This window comes from Schistocerca americana, chromosome 2 (genome assembly GCF_021461395.2).
Source record: "Schistocerca americana isolate TAMUIC-IGC-003095 chromosome 2, iqSchAmer2.1, whole genome shotgun sequence".
Taxonomy (NCBI): Eukaryota; Metazoa; Arthropoda; class Insecta; order Orthoptera; family Acrididae; genus Schistocerca; species Schistocerca americana.
Window position 1 is genome coordinate 260,522,111 of NC_060120.1, and position 18,512 is coordinate 260,540,622.

At 44.1% G+C, this 18,512-nt stretch overlaps 1 protein-coding gene across 1 annotated transcript in view; it reads left to right on the top strand.

The window, feature by feature from the left end:
* The window catches only part of LOC124593944 (adhesion G protein-coupled receptor E3-like), a 123,781-nt gene that overhangs the window by 67,001 nt on the left and 38,268 nt on the right, over nucleotides 1–18,512 (top strand). Inside the window, exon 6 of the mRNA XM_047132293.1 lies at nucleotides 14,740–14,880. Coding sequence (XP_046988249.1) covers nucleotides 14,740–14,880 — 141 coding nt within the window. The remainder of the gene's footprint in view (nucleotides 1–14,739; nucleotides 14,881–18,512) is intronic.

Consider the following 18,512-nt stretch of genomic DNA (forward strand, 5'->3'; position numbering starts at 1 on the left):
TCTTTCTTGCTGGGCTCCACCTTAGAAGAATTCAACATACGCTCTACTGACTTTTGAGAGGTGAAGAAAACCAAAAGAGGCATTATCAATAATACCCCTCACAATAAATAAATGAGACCTACAGCCATTTACCGCACTTGTTAGAAGAATGTACTTTTTATTCACAACCATTTTCTAATGTCCCGATTACTAATTACATTCAGTCGGATAGTTACACAGTTCATTTTCTATGCCATTCTGATACTAGCTGTGAATCTTCGAATTTCACTATTATAACTTTATGGAAGGTAGCTTCGGCATAACTAAAAGGGTGGCTTTATTGGCCAAACTTCGTTCAACTTTTGCTGATGAATCTCGATATCGAAACAGTTCAGTAGATGGAACTGCACTCTCCCTCCCCCTTCCCTATACAAATATCGTAAGCAGTTTCGATTGCTCCAATTTAATCAATTTTTAGAGCGAAGGTTGTCACCATCGACAAAACCAGTGATTTTCCATTAGTTCCTACGTCGTGATTCTTTTGCCCGGCGAAGTGAGTATTCCATGAAGAGCACAGAGTGCAGCCAACTGCTGGTGGTGACTCACGCCGGAACCAACGATGTGTGTCTCTTTGGCTAGGATGAGCTGCTCTCTGGTTTCGAGTGGCTAACAGAAGTGGTAAAGGCTGCCAGTCTTGCTTGCAAGGTGAAAGCAGAGCTGACCATTTGCAGCATAGTCGACAGGACCGATTGCGGACCTCTGGTAGAGACCCGAATGGAGGATCTGACTCGGAGGCTCAGACGGTTCCACGACCGTGTAGACTGCAGATGACTTGCGCCATAGGGTGGTTGGGTTTCGGGTTCCGTTGAATAGGTCAGGACTCCACTAGACGCAGGAGGCTGCTGCACGGGTACCAGGGGCTGTGTGGCGTGGACTGGGCGATCTTTTAGGTTAGAGGGTCTCGGGAAAACACAAAAAGGGCTTCAGTCTCAAAGGGTGCAGATCGAACACAGGAAGAACGTAGATACAGGAACATCAGTGTAAGAGTTGTAAACTGTCGTAGCTGTGTTGGAGAAGTAGCAGAGCTCCAAGCACTAATAGAAAGCACTGATGCTCAAATCGTTATAGGTACTGAAAGCTGTCTAAAGCTTGAGACATGTTGAACCGAAGTTTTTCCTAAGAACCTAACGATGTTCCGAAAGGATAGGCTAAACACGGTTGGTAGTACCGTGTTTGTTGCTGTTAGAAGTAGTTTATCTGTCGCGAGATTGAATTAGATAGTTAGTATGGGCAGAGGTCATTGTTGGCAGCCGGAATAAAATAATAATTGGATCCTTTTACCGATCTCCCAACTCAGATGATACAATTGCTAAAAAGTTCAAAGGAAACTTGAGCTTAATTTCAAACACGTACCCGACTCATAAGATTATAGTTGATGGTGACTTTAGTTTACCCTCGATATGTTGGCGAAAATTCATGTTTAATTGCGGAGGTACACATGAAATATCATCCGATATTGTGCTAAACGCATTCTCTGATAATTATCTCGAGCAGTTAGGTCATGAGCCCACGCGAACAATAAACGGTCGTGAAAACACATTTGACCTCCTAGCAACAAATAATCCTGAGCTAAGAACGAGCAACAAAGTGTATATAGGGATTAGTGAACACAGTGCCGTCGTAGCGAGACTGAATATTGTAACCCCCAAATCCTCCAAAAATAAACCTATTCAAGAAAGCAGATAAAAGTTCACCTGACGCCTTCCTGAGAGACAACCTCCACTCCTTCCACATTAACGATGTAAGTGTAGAAAAGAAGTGGCCTGAACTCAGAGAAATAGTATCGACAGCAATTAAGAGATTCATACCAAATAAATTAACAAACGACGGAGCTGAACCTCCTTGGTACACAAAAAGGATCAGAACACTGCTGCAGAAACGACGAACTCGGGACCTTTGCCTTTCGCGGGCAAGTGCTCTAGCAACTGAGCTACCCAAGCACGACTCACGCCCCGTCCTCACAGCTTTAATCCCACCAGTACCTCGTCTCCTACTTTCCAAACTTCACAGAAGCTCTCGTGCGAACCTTGCAGAACTAGCACTCCTGGAAGAAACATCCCCCAGGCTGTGGCTAAGCCATGTCTCCGCAGGTCCTTTCTTCCAGAAGTGCTAGTTCTGCAAGGTTCGCAGGAGAGCTTCTGTGAAGTTTGGAAGGTAGGAGACGAGGTACTGGCGGAATTAAAGCTGTGAGGACGGGGCGTGAGTAGTGCTTGGGTAGCTCAGTAGCTAGAGCACTTGCCCACGAAAGGTAAAGGTCCCGTTTTCGAGTCTCGGCCCGGCACACAGTTTTAATCTGCTAGGAAGTTTCATATCAGCGCACACTCCACTGTAGAGTGAAAATTTCATTCTAGGAAATTGACATTGTCTATTAGAATAGTTCTGCACAGTGTATAAGCAATAGTATGATATCCCGTATGCCAACAAATGCAGTCAAATGGTATCGCTTGTGATGTCAGTAGTACAGCCGAAAACAAGGCATTATCGACTCAGGTGGTAGAGGGTGGAACTCGGTGCAAAGACAGTAGGCCGTGTGCGGTGTTGATTTTGCGCGTCGGCGCCTTCACTGCAGGTAGGAAACAGACACCATTAGTGACAGTGCGTGTTGTGTACACAAACTAAGATTATGATAATGCCACCCGGAAAACAGTTATCACGAGATGAAAAAGCCAGAATTGGTGCGCATAAGGAAATGGGACTTTTTTATCGTGAAATCGCCAAGATGTTGAACAGTTCAAGTACAGTGATTGGTAATTTCGTTAGACGGGACGCACGATATGGGCAGAACTGAAAACTGGGCAAAGTAGAAAATTATCTGACGCATCGAAACGGTTACTTTCGCACAAAGTGACGTCCACAAACCATTATTCTTCACAAGTTGTTGCATATTTACGGTTTCCAGTAACTGCCAAGCGCGTCACATTTTGTCACATGACAAACATCTTCCATTCAAGAAACGACTGCAGAAACCTGCTCTAACACCGAAACATATGAAGGCTAGACAGGAGTTTACTGAAAATCATATGCCATGGAATTGAAAATGGTATAAAGTGAACTCCAGAGACGAGCAGAAGTTTATGTCAGAAGGGCTGGTTGGATTTCAGTATTATTGACATCATCTGAGAACAGAGCAGCTAGTGAAAATGAGCAGAAATTCTGGTTGTGGAAGTGTTATGATTTGGGCAGCCTTCTGCGCTAAAGGTGAATCACGCATTGCTTGGCTGAATACTGGAATGAACTGTAACATGTACACCGAGAAGCTAGAGACAAAATGAACACCTATTGATCGAAAGTCTAATGTTTCAACAAGATAATGTCTCTGTGCATGTTTCTGCTACAGCAAAAAGGTGGTTGCCATGGGCTACACGTAGCCTGGATTTGAACCCCGTGGAAAACCTTTGGGGAATACTTGCAAGACGTGTTTGTCGCAATGGAGGGTACTTTGAGCTCGCATGTGAGCTCAAAAGAGAAGTCGGCGACAACTTCACTGCAAGACCTACAAACATCAATGCCGAATGGAATTTTTGAGGTAATTACTAAGAATGGAGGTTGAACGAAGAACTAACAACACAATAACACAACAGGACAGTAAATTGTCTTTATACCAGTTTCTATCTAGGAAATCCAAAAGCCTCATATTGTTATTTGCATTATGAAAGAAAAAATGATTCAAATGGCTCTGAGCACTATGGGACTTAACTTCTGGGGTCATCAGTCCCCTAGAACTTAGAACTACTTAAACCTAACTAGCCTAAGGACAGCACACACGTCCATGCCCGAGGCAGGATTCGAACCTGCGACCGTAGCGGTCGCGCGGTTCCAGAGTGTAGCGCCTGGGACCGCTCGGCCACTCCGGCCGGCTATGAAAGAAACTATGTAATTCCGTTATGATGGTTTATTTCTTATGAGCATCTACTACTCTCATAACGAATTCGATAGATGTATGCTACAGGTTTTGTGATACTATTTTCTTAGGAACGCTGCCGTTATACTGATTTCCACTACTGTGCCTACTGGAGCGATATGTAGGGGGTTGTAGCATATTCCTAGAGTCATCATTTAAAGGCAGTTCTTGAAAGTTTACTAGTATACCTTGTCTGATAGACAGAAACTAGCTTCAAGAGTCTGACAAGTGACTGGGAAATCACTCTAACATAATATTTCTTACGGGTTCTGTCTAATTTCGAAAAAATATTGCCGACAATGGGAGGAATGCCCTGGACTTGATATCTTCTTCTCCTCGTGATCTGGTGAGTGGTCACGTTTCTTCCTCCTTAAAGCTATCCTGTTCTGATGCGGAGAACATGTATTATCTTTGAACACAGGTTCCAGCTCCTTTTCAAAGCTGTCTCCGTCACACGCAACATGTGTCCGTCGGTACCATCCTTATATCCGGTCCTTCACAAAGTTACTCGGGACTGTCTAACTCGAAACTGGTTACAGTTTCTGTGGCGGAGGCAGCGGCGCCTACTACGTCACTCCTCGCCTGAAACAGCACTGCGCGGTTTCCTGAACAGCTTCCTACGCGGAGACCCGCCTAGAGCTGTCCCTTATGTGACGCATCGCCGACTGGGCGTTGGCGGACTGTTTACTTCTCGCACGGCCACTCAGCCCGCATGTGTGTCATCTGACTCACCACGGCCCGGTGGGAGAGGCGCTTCCGCAAGGAGCGGAACTGATGTCAGGCTGACACAACAGATATCTCCTGCTATCTCCTGTGTCAATTAAGTCATGGTCCCAAAAGCAGCTGTTCAGGACACTCACTGGCAGCCAAATATGGCACAGTTACAGAAATACGATATTTCTATCGTTCTACAGAATGTAACCAGCACACTGACACAAAGTTAGAGACGGGTGTTCCAGGTGCAACCTGCCGCCCAGAGCGGGAACTGTATACACACATTATTTTCGAAAAGAAGAAAGATTGTTTGTCGTCTTTTAAAGGCGAAATCACTCAAAAAAACCAGAAATTTCGTTTCCCCACTTTCTTCTCATTCAAAATTTACACTGAATCACCTACGAGAGTGTTAAGTCCCTAAATATCAGCATAATCTTCATTACGGGCTAGGCCATGTGACCTGTTCCAATATTGCAAAATTCGTAAATTGAATAAAACTCCAGGACCCGATCGAATCTAAATTATATTCTATACTGAATTTGGGGCTGAGTTCGCCCCTCTTTAAACAATACTATACCGCTGATCTGTCGAACAAAAGTTCATGACCAGTAGTTAATACAAAGCACAGGTTAACGAGAAGGATAGCAGGCGTGATCCACGAAACTACTGTCCAATATCCCTGACATCCATTTGTTGTAGAATCTTAGAATATATTCTGATTTCGCATGTAGTGAGGTATCTCTAACTTAACGACATCAACCATACCACGTAGCATAGATCCGAAACGTCAATCAGGTGAAGCCCAATGTAAAGTCCCGAGCGACTGGAAAAAAGCGCAGGTGACGCCTGTATATAAGAAGGGTAGAAGGACGGATCCTCAAAATTACAGACCAAAATCTTCAACATCGGTTTGTTGAAGGATTCTCGAACATATTCTCAGTTCGAATATAATGAATTTCCTTGAGACAGAGAATTTGCTGTCCATGCATCAGCACGGCGTTAGAAAGCATCGCTCCTGCGAAACGCAACTCGCCCTTTTTTCACATGATATCTTGCGAACCATGGATGAAGGGTATCAGACGGATGCCATATTCCTTGACTTCCGGAAAGCGTTTGACTCGGTGCCCCACTGCAGACTCCTAACTAAGGAACGAGCATATGGGATTGGTTCCCAAGTATGTGAGTGGCTCGAAGACTTCTTAAGTAATAGAACCCAGTACGTTCTCCTCGATGGTGAGTGTTCATCGGAGGTGAGGGTATCATCTGGAGTGCCCCAGGGAAGTGTGGTAGGTCCGCTGTTGTTTTCTATCTACATAAATGATCTTTTGGATAGGGTGGATAGCAATGTGCGGCTGTTTGCTGATGATGCTGTGGTGTACGGGAAGGTGTCGTCGTTGAGTGACTGTAGGAGGATACAAGATGACTTGGACAGGATTTGTGATTGGTGTAAAGAATGGCAGCTAACTCTAAATACAGATAAATGTAAATTAATGCAGATGAATAGGAAAAAGAATCCTGTAATGTTTGAATACTCCATTAGTAGTGTAGCGCTTGACACAGTCACGTCGATTAAATATTTGGGTGTAACATTGCAGAGCGATATGAAGTGGGACAAGCATGTAATGGCAGTTGTGGGGAAGGCGGATAGTCGTCTTCGGTTCATTGGTAGAATTTTGGGAAGATGTGGTTCATCTGTAAAGGAGACCGCTTATAAAACACTAATACGACCTATTCTTGAGTACTACTCGAGTGTTTGGGATCCCTATCAGGTCGGGTTGAGGGAGGACATAGAAGCAATTCAGAGGTGGGCTGCTATATTTGTTACTGGTAGGTTTGATCATCACGCGAGTGTTACGAAAATGCTTCAGGAACTCGGGTGGGAGTCTCTAGAGGAAAGGAGGCGTTCTTTTCGTGAATCGCTACTGAGGAAATTGAGAGAACCAGCAGTTGAGGCTGACTGAAGTACAATTTTACTGCCGCCAACTTACATTTCGCGGAAAGACCACAAAGATAAGATAAGAGAGATTAGGGCTCGTATAGAGGCATATAGGCAGTCATTTTTCCCTCGTTGTGTTTGGGAGTGGAACAGGGAGAGAAGATGCTAGTTGTGGTACGAGGTATCCTCCGGCACGCACCGTATGGTAGATTGCGGAGTATGTATGTAGATGTAGGTAGACATGACATTCTACATGGAAGTTAGGTAGATTCAGTATTCCTCGATTTCCGAAAGACATTTGTCTCAGTGCTGCACTTGTGCTTGTTATCAAAAGTACTTTCCTGTGGGGTACCATGCCAGTTTGTGACTGGACTGGGGAGGGTTCCTTGGTAGAGAGGGAGGAGGCATCATGTGATCTTGGACGGAGAGTCATCGACAGATGACTTTAGGTGTGTCCCAGGGAAGTGTGTTGGGACCCTTGGTATTCATGTTGTATGTTCATGACCTAACAGACAGTGCTTATGCAGATGATGCCGTTATCTACATTGAAGTACTGTCTGAAAAAAAAGCTGCACAAATATTCAGTCAGATCTTGAAAAAATTTCAAAGTTGTGCAAAGATTGTCAACTTGCTTTGAAAGTTCATAAATGTAAAATTGCGCACTTCACAACACGGAAACACGTAGTATCCTATGACTAAAATATCAGTGATCCGCAACTGGAATCGACAAACCCCTATAAATAATTGAGCGTATCACTTTGTAATGATGTGAAATGGAACCTTCTCACATGTTCAGTCGCAGGTGAAGTTGGTTACAGACTTCGGTTCGTTGATAGAATATTTGGGAAATGCAATCAGTCTACAAAGGAGGTTGCTTAAAAATTAGTGTTCCGGCCCATCTTAGAATATTGTGTGTGACCGATACCAAGTGAGACTAACAGGGAATACTGAACGTACATTGAGAAGGGCAGTACAAATGGTCGCATATTTGTTTGGCCTGTGCGAGAGAGTCACAATTATGCTGAAGAAACTGAACTGGCAGTTACTTGAAGATAGACGTGTACTATCCAGAGAAAGCCTGTTTACAAACTTTGTAGAACCGCCTTTAAGCGATGACTCTAGGAATATGCTGCAAACCTCTACTTATCGTTCACATAAGGATCCAGCTCTCCATATATGAATGGAACGGGAAGAAAGCCTAATAACAGACACAATGGGAAGTACGCTCTATCACACACTTCACAGTCGTTTGCGGAATATTGACATAGATGGAGATATAACAGCCTACCTCTTTCTGGGGCGCTCGACACTACTTATTCCTGAGGGGTATAACGTAGAGATAATTTTTGTAGCCTATTGATCCTTCTCAGCTCATATTGGAACAATTTATTTTGATACTCACTAATTTCTGTTGCTACGTTGTGGATGGCTGGTCGATTTCTGGTGTGGTCTCTTTCGGAACAGCGTTAACTGCATGCAAGAATCTGATTTCTGCAGGCCTGATCTGGGATTCATCACGGCGTTTTCCCGCCCATGTCTCACTCCTGTAAGACACGGCTGGAAAAACCATTGCTTTATAGAATTTTCTTTCTTTCTGGTGTATCTTTTCGGCATCCTACTAATTGTATCACAAGTTTTAAAGAGAATCGAAGTCGGTCGTCAATGTCAAGGTTATAACAGGACGTGAAGTTACACGCAGCCTATTTGGAGTGTATGACATGTGCGTCGTCTGGCACGATCCTAATGCAGAGTGCTCTGACGGAGCCACCGTATAAGTAAAAAATTTATGGGCTATTGGTAAAGTGTTCTCAGTCGAATCCGCATTAGCTACTAAGGAATTTACGTGAACACCAACTGAAGTAAACCCTATTCTTAAACGTTATATGCTCTTTCAGTAACATGGGAAATACTGTATGAACAAATGATACACAACAGTTTTTGTTTATTCGCAGAAGTTCCGTGCATAACCTACAAACGAAGGGTGAAAAAGTAAACGATCCTTAACAAATAAAAGATCGTGTACGACTTGTGGTTCTTATTATTTTGTCGGTGTCGTCCTGAAACACCTTGCACGCGTCACAAAGCTGAGTGGGAAGCTGTTTCCGCTACGTGTTATCGCAAATGACGGAAGTGATGTCAGATTGCCGAAGTGATGCTGCAGAGCGCCCCGAATATCTCCAACCTCGCTTACGTCATGGTGACCAAAACGGCTTTTTAAGGCATTGTCTGACTGGTGACACAAGATACTCGGAAATAGCATAATGTCAGAGACAGCAGGGTTGGGCTCTCGTGTGGAGCACTGCCTGATTATCACCTCCAGCCTGGTTACTCATGCAATGGTCAGAAATGTGAATGAAAAGTCCTGACAGTGTATCCCGGAAATGATAATATAGCTGGGGTGGTAATCATTAAAACTAAGGTATTTTACTTTGCGATGAGATCTAATAACGAAATTACAGTCACCAAATTTCACCTACAAAGCCAAAATATTTTTTTAACTCCAACCTACATAGGAAGAAATTACCAGCGTCATAAAATAGGAGAAATCAGATATCGCATTCCAAGATTAATGTGTTAACATTTCTCACATGCTGTTCAAGAGCAGAACGGTCAAGTAATAATCTGAAAGCGGGTACGTGAACTTCCCGGCAATCAAGTGTGAACTGTAATCGTGTGAGCGTAGAAATGTAACAGCAAATTTAGTTTATGTTTTTAGAAGCATATGTCCAGTATATAGATTACAAAGTAAAATACTTTACAATTTTTTTAAATTCAACTTAACGTAATACTTGATTATAACACAACATCTGTAACGAGCTCAGGCATCATCTGCAGGTGGAACAGCTATCATTAGAAATTAAAATTGTAGAGCAGCCACAAATCGTCTCTAACTTTCCTTTACTGAAACTTTTCGCTCGACAGACTCGAGCATCTTTAGAACTTAAGGGGACACTGTACGTGAAATTCGTTGAAATTTGACATCTGCTGTTTTCTGCTCCTTAATGTACTTTGGACTTTCCTGAACATTTTGGTATATAATACATTAAAATCAGACAATTGTGAGACCTTCAAATAATATTTCGAATGTTGACGTGTGACTGTCAAATATCGCGGCTACGCATATACTGCCACAATTGAGCAGCCATATCTTGGGAACTACACAGTCTACAAGGACTAACGGACAAAGTAATTGATGAATTACAGGAATATTATGGGAAGGCCATTAGAGATACTGTGACAATTTAGGCAAGATGAAAAGAGCTGTGTGGAGCACTTTCTTTCATCGAATATCAACCGATGAAAAGACATGTCATACTTTGTGTCCACCTCCACCAAACACTTGGTGTAAATGTAGGCAAGCTGAAATTTTTGGCACCCTGCATAAATTTACCCGTTTTCCTTTGGCAGTAATGGAGACAATCAAACCTATTTACGGAGATTTTGCAAATCCTAAATTACTAAAGAAGTATTTAAATGAGTAGACCCAGAATGTGAATGAGTCCTTCAATAATGTTGTGTGGTACCGTGTGTCTAGAAATGTATTTGTTGGCCGTATCTCTTTAAAGTTAGCAGTGTCTGATGCTGTAATAACTTTGAATGGTGGGAAATATGAAAGACTTAAGGGTCTGGGGAAGTTAGGGGTAAGATTTGGACAGAACACAGCTAAAGGACTGCGGGAACTGGATGAGCTTTGTGTACGTGAAGCAGAGTTAGCTGCTCAGCAAATGACAAAAGAAGCAAGAAAGAAAAGGAGGAGGCAAGTACTAGGCTGTTGTGACACTGAGGAAAAAACACATACTATGCCAGGGCAGTTCTAGTGCATCAAAGACGCAGAAATTAAAGTCTGTATAAGAATTTGTAACAAAAAAAGGTTTAAACCTTAATATCTCTGAACTACGTTTTTACAATAAATACCCCGTTCTCTAAAAACGTAATAATGGTAGAGACATGAAATTTTTACAGCATGCCAAGTGTAAGATTCCACACATATGGAACTAGAATAATTAAAACATCCTGAGTTGTTTTGTTTTTATGTTCATTTATCTACAAAATTCTGTCAAAAAATTGAGTGTTTGGAAAAAAAAAGATAACATGCCCCACAATGTGCATTATAATTATCCGGGCTGTTATGCCGTGGTCGGTTGATGGATTCTGTGTCGATTCCCAACGTTTCGTCTCCGACTGCGGGAGACTCAGTCAGTAGCGAGCCAGTGGGTGTGTTGGACCTTCCATCGAGTTACGGACCCCCTTGAAGATGTCTCCCGCAGTCGGAGACGAACGTTGGGAATCGACACAGAATTCATCAACCGACCACGGCATAACAGCGCGGATAATTATAATGCACATGATATTTCCGGCCGTGAAAGTCTACATTTTAGTATCATGCCTCACAATACAATATCAGTAATAATTATAGTTCAGTGTATCTAGAAAGGTGCATTAAATTATTATGGAAAATTGTAGGTTCGTGTTTTAAAAAGTTTCCAAAATAATGGGTCACAAAATTCGAAAATTTAACACTAGCGGCATAGGACATACAATGTCCCCTTAATTAGCCAAGGGCCACACATCTAGAGCACAGTCAGAAATATTTAAGGTGTGTCCCTTGGCTTCTGAATTTCTTATAATGCTCGCGTCTGAAGAGTGAAACGTGTGAATAAAGGAAAAATTAAATGCGACTTGTGGCTGCTGCACAATTTTAAAACCAGATTTGCATTTTAAGGTGTAAATAAATATATCATCTCCTTCTCTCACTCTACTACAACCCTACGTGGCGGTGTTAAGGGTGCCTTCCCCCTCAGTATTTCATCCCAGTTAGTAAGTCATATGTCTACCTAGTTTCGTGGAAATTGTTCCAAGAGTTAAAAAATTATGCTCCCTGTGTCACCCCTTCTTACCACTACCATTACCCCTAGAGAAATACAATTCGAACTGTCATCAGTCACGCAGAATCACTGACAACTGTAAATCCGTCTCTAATAAATTCTTTTTCCGTTTTTTCACAAGTCACGCTATTCATACTCCCACACTACTAATAACCGTGCTACGGATGTACCCACTATGTAATCAAAAGTATCCGGACACCTGGCTGAAAATAACTTACAAGTTCGTGGCGACCTCCATCGGTAATGCTGGAATTCAATATGGTGTGGACCCATCCTTAGCCTTGATGACAGCTTCCACTTTCCCAGGCATATGTTCAGTCACGTGCTGGAAGCTTTCTTGGGGGATGGCAGTCCATTCTTCACGGAGTGCTGCGCTGAGGAGAGGTATTGATGTCGGTCGGTGAGGCTTGCCACGAAGTCGGTGTTCCAAAGCATCCCAAAGGTGTTCAATAGGATTCATGTCAGGACTCTGTGCAGACCAGTCCATTATGGGGATGTTATTGTCGTGTAATCACTCCGCCACAGGCCGTGCGTTACGAACAGGTGCTCGATCGTGTTGAAAGATGCCGTCACCATCCCCGAATTGCTCTTCAACAGTGGGGAGCAAGATGGTGCTTAAAACATCAATGTAGGTCTGTGCTGTGGTAGTGTCACGCAAAACAACAAGGGGTGCAAGCCCCCTCCATGAAAAACACGACCACACCATAACATACCGCCTCCGAATTTTACTGTTGGCACTACACATGCTGGCAGATGACGTTTACCGGGCATTCGCCATAGCCACACCCTGCCATCGGATCGCCACATTGTGTACCGTGATTCGTCACTCCACACAACATTTTTCCACTGTTCAATCGTCCAACGTTTACGCTCCTTACGCCAAGCGAGGCGTCGTTTGGCATGTACTGGCGTGATGTGTGCCTTATGAGCAGCCTCTCGACCATGAAATCCAAGTTTTCTCACCTTCCGCCTAACTGTCATAGTATTTGCAGTGCATCCTAATGCAGTTTGGAATTCCTGTGTGGTGGTCGAGATAGATGTCTGCTAATTACACATTACGACCCTCTTCGACTGTCGGCGGTCTCTGTCAGTCAACAGACGAGGTCGGCCTGTACGCTTTTGTGCTGTACGTGTCCCTTCACGTTTCCACTTCACAATCACATCGGAAACGGTGGACCTAGGGATGTTTGGGAGTGTGGAAATCTCGCGTACAGACGTATGACACAAGTGACATCCAATCACCTGGCCACGTTCGAAGTCCGCTAGTCTCGTGGCTCGCCCCAGTCTGCTATCTCACGATGTCTAATGACCACTGAGGTCGCTGATATGGAGTACCTGGCAGCAGGTAGCAGCATAGTGCACGTTATATGAAAAACTATGTTTTTGGGGTGTCCGGATACTTTAGGTCACATAGTGTATATTTTTCCATATGGTGAATCATAAATATACCAGGTTTGATTTCAGTTTCTCCAGGCGTTTAAAGATTTGCTTGCATGTCACCCCTTCCACTTCTCTACACCAATTTCCAGCCCTAGGAGTGCTAGGGGTGTGCTCGTCTCATACTTTTTTTAACAGACAGTAAGTTTTACGTTTACTAAGCTTCGCTGAAATTCTTTCAGTTATTTTAGAACTATACTGGAAACTACACTGAGGTTTATTCATACAGCGACTAAGAAAATTTACTTCATGTGTTTATACAGTACAGAGTAAATATATACGAAAACTGTATGTGTTTTGAATCCGTACAGGATGCGAAATTTATTACAGCGAGCTGCCACTTCTGTCAGGAGCAACAGTGCGGAACTTCGTGGTTGTCGAGTCGAGCTGGGCTTGAATGATAGATACGGATACCTCATCCCACGCTTCTTCAACTGTGCGCCAGAGTTCATCATTCGTAGTGACTGGCGAGTGGTGGCGTTGGGGCGTCATGCCTAGATATTTTCAATTGATGAGAGATCTGGAGAATCTATTGGTCAGAGGAACAATGGCACGCCCTGTGTAAGGAGGTCGGTTTGAGTAACACAGGCAACCTGTGATCTTGCGTTATCTTGTTATTAATGTCACGGAGATCTGCTGTTTAAATTACAGGCTTTGCAAACCAGAGGTCATCGTGTTGTGTACCAAATGGCCTGTGTGACAGATATAATCTAACCTCCATAAGCGGTTCGCACCTGATGGTTCTGTGTGCGGAAGCGGGACTTGCGACTGAACATACCACCGTCGGCGCGCCTCTCTCTACTGCGCGTGAAGTGGAAGTGCAACAATGGTAACCGTGGTGACATTCAGATCTGCTGAAGATGTCGTCCGTGTGGACACTCGTCTTACTGCTAATAAGCCCATTTCCTGCTGCATGGCTGTACACGGCCTAGCAAACAATACATCTGTCCCAGCTCTGGCGCTAGTCACGTGACCGTTGAAATCTAGCATGGCGTTGAGTGTCAACCTACTGAACCCATCGACTCGACAGCCACATGACCGTGGTGGGGTTTTGACCACTGCCAGTGGCAACACCGCAGAACGATAAATCGATGTCTCGATACCCTACGAAGCCGCCACTGTGTAATTCTGAAATGCACTGGTTCTCCTTCTTACACGAGGTATAACACGATCTTCTCACGAACAACCAACATTCAAAAATAATTTCTGAATGAGAAATCAGCTGCATGCTGCCTACTTCGTGCAGTTTCGCTGAAATGATAATCCCGCAATACATTTCTACATCTACATGGATACTCTGCAAATCACATTTAAGTGCCTGGCAGAGGGTTCATCGAACCCTCTTCACAATTCTCTATTATTCCAATCTCGTATAGCACACGGAAGGAATGAACACCTATATCTTTTCGTACGAGCTCTGATTTCCCTTATTTTATCGTGGTTATCATTCCTTCCTATGTAGGTCGGTGACAACAAAATTTTTTCGCATTTGTAGGAGAAAGTTGGTGATTGGAATTTCGTGAGAAGATTCTGTCGCAACGAATAACGCCTTTCTTTTAATGATTTCCAGCCCAAATCCTGTGTATTTCTGTGAGACATTTCGAAGCAATCTGAAATTTTTAGTCGGCATTGTAAGATAAAGTAGTCCCTAACGTCATATAGACAGTCTGTTGTCAAGGTGCTCTAACTCATACGGGATATCTGGCTATCTATTTGAAATAACCTCCCACACTTCAGCTTCAATATGTTATGTCACCTATTTTGCTACTCGTCGGATTTTGTGAGAGATGTACCATGCTTACCTGGACGCTCCCCGTGTCGCACAGGCGGTGCTGAACGCCTCTGGAGAGGTGGACATCGTGCTGAAGAATAGCAACGTGGCCATCCGCAGGCGGCGCTGCGGCTACTGGAACCTCAACACCTCCACCTGGGACTTCGACAACTGCAGGCTCATCTCCAGGGGGAAGGTAACAGCACCGCCATCTCACCTCTGGGCCTCGCTGACCGATGACAACATCACTCGTCAAATTTAGTTTTCATTCTCCATTTGTCCCAATCTGGCCACAGCTTTTCTTCAATATTTCTTCTTCTAATTAATGTATGAACTCCTTATATCCATCTAGCCCATGGTGTCCCTGTTTTCTTTCTTTCTCTCCTCTGACACCTTTTTCGTACGCCCATACCATATGAGTTGTCTTTATTCTACAAAATGAATAATGAAACTTGTGACATTGATAGCTCGATAGTTCCCAAATTATTGAGCTGCTGTGTGAGTACTTTCCAATTCGCTATTGATTTGTACCAACACAGTGGCAGTCATAACTTGTTTGTACATCTGATATTAACAAACTCAACTGTTCATAGAGCCACGAGACTCAAATATTGGGCTCTTCAATGCCAGTTGCATAACTGATTCTAATGGACTACCATTCCATATTATATTTATAAAGCTATGTTAACCTCGTGATCATTGACTGAAAACTAGTCACAAATAAGAAATTACTGGAATAAAAATCTTTAATATTCCTGAACTGACAAACTGCTTGGTGATTTGGGATGAGAATTCTCCAATAGAAATTTAGCACTATCTTCAAAGTTTCTGGCTGATTGTGTAGCCGCCTGGGACCTTACCTTTCGTGGGCAGTGACCTTACCAATTATATTATCCAGGAATTTCCGGGAAGACAGGATTCCAACTTGGAGTTCCTGTCAGGCACTCTAGTTTCACTCTGCCAAGAAGTTTGAAAGCTTTACGCACTCCGCTGAGAAGTGAAGGATTAATTCGGGATATGAAGCTACTACAGAAAGCATGTAGACTTAATGTCGTGACACTTTATGCAATAAAGGGAGATAACACTGTCTCTGCCCACGCGCCTCCATCTGCCTCACCTTCTCCAACTCACCCTCAGTGCACATACATAAATTTAGTTCTTGTGTCCTACCTCTGGAAAAAGAGACAAAGATAAATTTACTGATGTGCTGCCCAAATGAGATTCTGGAGCAGTTGCTACTTGCTTTCAATGAAGTCTTAGAGGCTCACCATTATCTTTCAGTGATGTATATACTCAATATTAGGCAATATGTCTAATCAGTTGCAATGGCCACTTGCAGATGCTTGATGTTGGACAGTGCACTTCACACTCTTGCTGAGCATTGCTCACCAGTTGTGACACAGGCTGTTGACAAACATTCTCCCCAGTATGTGTAAGGATGTAATGTCTAGAGATGCAGCGTGTACTTACAGGTGAATGAAATGTTCCAGTGCTGGGATCTGAGACACGTTGTTGAGCTGATCAGTGGTAGTGAACAGCTCACTACCAGCTACCCTCCAGTTTGTATAGGAGTGCTTCGTCCTGTGGTGTCTGCCTGCTAGTGTGTCATATGTACCAGTTCTGACACTTGACAGACTCTGAGCAGTTCTTGACAGACAAGAAGCAGTTTTAATGCAAGGTACTCCTGCAGACCATTCATTGTAGTATGTGTGAAGACGTCACAGCAAGTGAGTCGTAGTGTTCACTGGCAGGTGTGTGACTTTTGACGGTGTTGGTACATTTCGCGCTTCACACAACTACTGAGCAGTAGTGAACTACTGTAATGCAAGATGTTCTCTAGTATGTAAGTGTGTGGCTTGGCTAATACATTCTGTCTGACTGCAGGTGTGTCAGTTGTGTTGGTGTGGTGCTGATGTGGAATTATAATGCAAGTAGATACCCAATACGTAATAAGTGTGGAGACCAAGGAACTGTGCTCTCTCTGGGCGCAGGATGCCAAGCTCAGTATGCAGGAGTGTTATCCAATGGAACACCCAAGGGTATCAGTGATACAGTATTGGCTGTGAATACATTTCTTTTCAGGATTCGTAGAATGCAAATAGCTCCTCCGTCTCACTGAACGAAGGCGTCAGAGTGGCGAAAGTGGTCAAGAATTGCTGACTTGTCCAGCTCAGTGGTGTCACCATTTAATGTCAGAGGTTGGAAACTGCGCTTTTGACAAGGGTTGCATCTTGCAGGTTGCCGACCCAGAGGTCTGCAGGCGTTGTCCGCCCAGCTGGAATGCTGGCGGCGGAGCACACTGTTTTACCGAGGCGCTCTTGAAGACATCAGAGTTCACACTCAGGTCAGGGGCCACCAGCCCCACACAGCATGGCGGTAGCCATGCAGAAGAACGCCTTGCCTCCCAATCTCCCAATAAGAGACAGCGAAGACTCTGGCCATGGCTCATGTACACGCAGAAGCACAGCACTAGTCCACATCTCTCAGGCAGCATGTATGGCTGTCAGCTAAAGGTCACCCTTGATTGATCCCCGGAAGTTTGCTGGTCGAGCACGCTCAGTGGCAGTAAAGCAGGCAGCAGCAGCATTACATGGAAGTGGATTGTATCAGGCTGGCTGAGGTCTCACAGTTGAAGTCGTAAGACGAATATTAGGCAGCACTTCACGGAACAGCCTTGACGTGGATTCGCTGTAACTCAGAAAACTGTCACACTGGTTTCTCCCATGTCAACGGCTGAAAGCCGCTCTCGCATATGACTTGTGTGTTGGTACAGTACCTTGCACTGCTGTTGGAATGACGTTACGATGTGGTCATTCTTCTGCAGTCACACTCTGAACCCTGTGGTCGAGTGTGGTGTATCTGTGCCCCAGTTGTGTGCTACCTAGCTCACATTCTAATTGTGACATTGCACACAGGCCTGTCTTGGCTCGGCGCAGCACTTGCCAGTGAATAAACTTTAAAAATTTTACTTTCAGACAGAACTGTTTTCTGTGGTGCAATTTACAGTTCTATGTCTACAGAACCATCGTGGTCACGTACAAGTGTGGCCACATATGCTGGTGGTGGCACGTGTGGTTGTCGACCAGCAGCACTGCATGACTCTCTCCAGTATGTATGTCGGAATCTTGCCTTTAGAGTTGCGATTTCCACTTACACTTGTGTGATGTATGCTGCTGCCAGCAAATTATGTACTTCGCACATCTGCAGGGCAGTTATGGCCAATTGCAAGATGTTTTCTAGTATGTACCATCGTATCTTGGCTAATGCATTGTGTCCTACTGCAGGTATGTCACAGGTGTCGCTGCCAGAACATGACACACTATGTGTAACTGCTGAGGTATTATGACGCAAGCAGCTCCCCAGTTTATGACAAGGTTCCTCGTATACAGAGTTGTCATGCGCCCTCTGCACTGTGGCTGCTAGACCCTAACCACCGCTGTTGAGATTGGCTTTTGATAGGAGCTCTCTCAATGAGCCCAGTGAACAGCCTCCCCGTGAAAGTTGGCATTCCTCCAATGCGGCTTCGGCGGAAATCACTGCTTGCAAATTATACTGCCTACATTCATAGTTCACCTCACCATCCGAATTACAGTCTCCTTTTTCCTATCAAGGTGATCCATCTCACGCAATGGTGGCCCATAACAGGGCATCTCCTTGCAGCCCATGTCCAGTCGCTTATTACTGAACTCGACACTTTTCTTCTCCAACCTTTCCTGTGGGTCAACTTACAAACACTTTCAAGGTCCATGCCGTGGCCACAACGCCGTCTGGACCTGTCGCTAGACCCAAAAGGCTGTTCCGCCTGAGGCCCTCTGCTGGCAATTTATC